General features: G+C 37.1%; 1 protein-coding gene across 1 annotated transcript in view; it reads left to right on the plus strand.

Moving 5' to 3' along the window:
* The window catches only part of LOC106537265 (5'-AMP-activated protein kinase subunit gamma-1), a gene marked incomplete at its 5' end in the record, with an annotated part of 19,728 nt that overhangs the window by 15,130 nt on the left and 2,594 nt on the right, over nucleotides 1-2,004 (plus strand). The window contains 2 exon segments of the mRNA XM_014034652.1: nucleotides 889-926; nucleotides 1,114-1,260. Of these exon segments, the coding sequence (XP_013890106.1) occupies nucleotides 889-926; nucleotides 1,114-1,260 (185 nt within the window).

Consider the following 2,004-nt stretch of genomic DNA (forward strand, 5'->3'; position numbering starts at 1 on the left):
CAACAGAGCTCATTAACATAAACAGCTCTTCTGAACAGAAGTCAGAGCAGGCAGAACTAGAAAATGGGAAATTTTATTATCTGAGAATTATTTTGTGCATTRAAHTGAATGAACATGGTCTGGATAGCCCACAGACATACCATAAACATTTCTAGGACCCATAATTGGTCTCCTTTAAAATGTAATTCTTTTCTCTTGCTTCGTCCACCATTACTAGCAAAAAAATAAATACCGGTCGGCCCGCAATGCATTATGGGATATGGTGGGCCGGGAAGGATCCATTGTACCAGTCATTCAATTCGAGCCAAAGGAAGGACGTATTTGTCGGCCGCATGAAATGTGTCTTCGGTTTTGGACAGTCTCAGTCGTGGCGCTGTGATGTAAGCGGCCGACGAATTCAGCCTTCGGAGGTCCCAGCCTCTCGTTTTGGACACGTCAAAATGTGTTTACATGGTCACAATAAATTTYATTTCAGTCGTTGTTCTGTTTTAAACTGAACATAGACAGTAAATCATTTATTTTTACTAGTATTCCTCTTTTAAGTCGCCCCACAAGACATGTCAATCTGACCAATTAGGGAATTAGAGAAAACTCTGTCTACACACCAACTCTGCCAATCATAATTAGGGCCATCTCCGCCCACAGAACATGTACTGCAGAGAGCCCTACTTGTGTTATTCTGGCATTTAGCAAATAGAAACAAATGTTGACAATCCTAATTGACCTAAAACAGGAAATTTATTTTGATTTCATTGCATGTCTTTTTATGTAGTGTATGTAAATTTCTGGTTTCAACTCTATGTAGCCAAGTCTTCAGCTTTTGAAAGTGCTGATGTGTGTGAACTTTTCACAGCTTTTTTACATCTTGTCTCTGTATATCCCTTGCAGGCAAAGTGGTGGCTCTATACTCCAGGTTTGATGTCATTGTAAGTACATTTTTTTAGATCCTTAACTCTATATTTTGTGTGCTTGACCATCAAATGCTCATGACACACTTTGAGAACAAGATATCTTTTACCAGAATTTAGTGAGACTCTCAGAAAGTGTTTATTAGATGTATATCTACAATACTGTATATTACTGCATAACCACTGTCCTATGTCTGTCTTCAAGAACCTTGCTGCACAGAAAAACTACAATAATCTAAACATGACAATGCAGGAGGCCATTGCTTCCAGATTCTGCTGGATGGAGGGAGTACTCAAGTGTTACCCCCACGAAACGCTGGAGACCATCATTGATCGTGTTGCAAATGCCGAGGTATTCCACAACCGCATTTTTATATGCAGCATCTAGAACAGACACAAAAATATTARTACTGTTGAATCAATATTAATGACACGTGAAAATAACTAAAGTTTTTTAATTGGTAAAAGAGACAAAATGATCCTCCTGAAACTGCATTTTAAATGCTGAAAATTTTAAACATGAACATGGTTTTCTGTTCCATAAATGAAGCAAATGGAACTACCATAAAATGGGAAGTAGGAGTGTGTGGTGGGAGTTTGGTTTGCATTTCTGGAAATAATAAGTCAGACTTGTTTCCATTAAATTTTGAACTACATCAGAGTTGCCCTTTGTACCAGTGTCTGGTTTTTTTTTTTTACTGCATTTGTGTTTTATGGATAAAATGTCCCATTGGCCCCTTTGAACCATGTTTGTAACTAAGTATGATACATCACTGGTAAAGATCAGCACTTCCCAGTCCGAGGATATGGTCCTCAATTGAAAAAGGGTAAACTGCCAACTTTACAAATAAGCAAATTAGATGAAACAAAATTATGATTTGTTTCTGCAACAAGTGTCTTTGTAAACTGGAATATGAAAGTGTTTTATCTCTCTGACTGTAGGCTGCAAAGACAGGCCTTCTTAAAGAGTAACTTACCCCAAAATTAACTTTTTTAAGCTGATAAACTGTCTAGAATGTGTCTAAAATGTTATATAGTACTGTTTCTGTGCTAATTTTGATGTTTTTGTGCGTATTTGTTCAGATCTGTAATATTT

Source organism: Austrofundulus limnaeus, unplaced genomic scaffold (genome assembly GCF_001266775.1).
Source record: "Austrofundulus limnaeus strain Quisiro unplaced genomic scaffold, Austrofundulus_limnaeus-1.0 Scaffold2217, whole genome shotgun sequence".
Classification (NCBI taxonomy): Eukaryota; Metazoa; Chordata; class Actinopteri; order Cyprinodontiformes; family Rivulidae; genus Austrofundulus; species Austrofundulus limnaeus.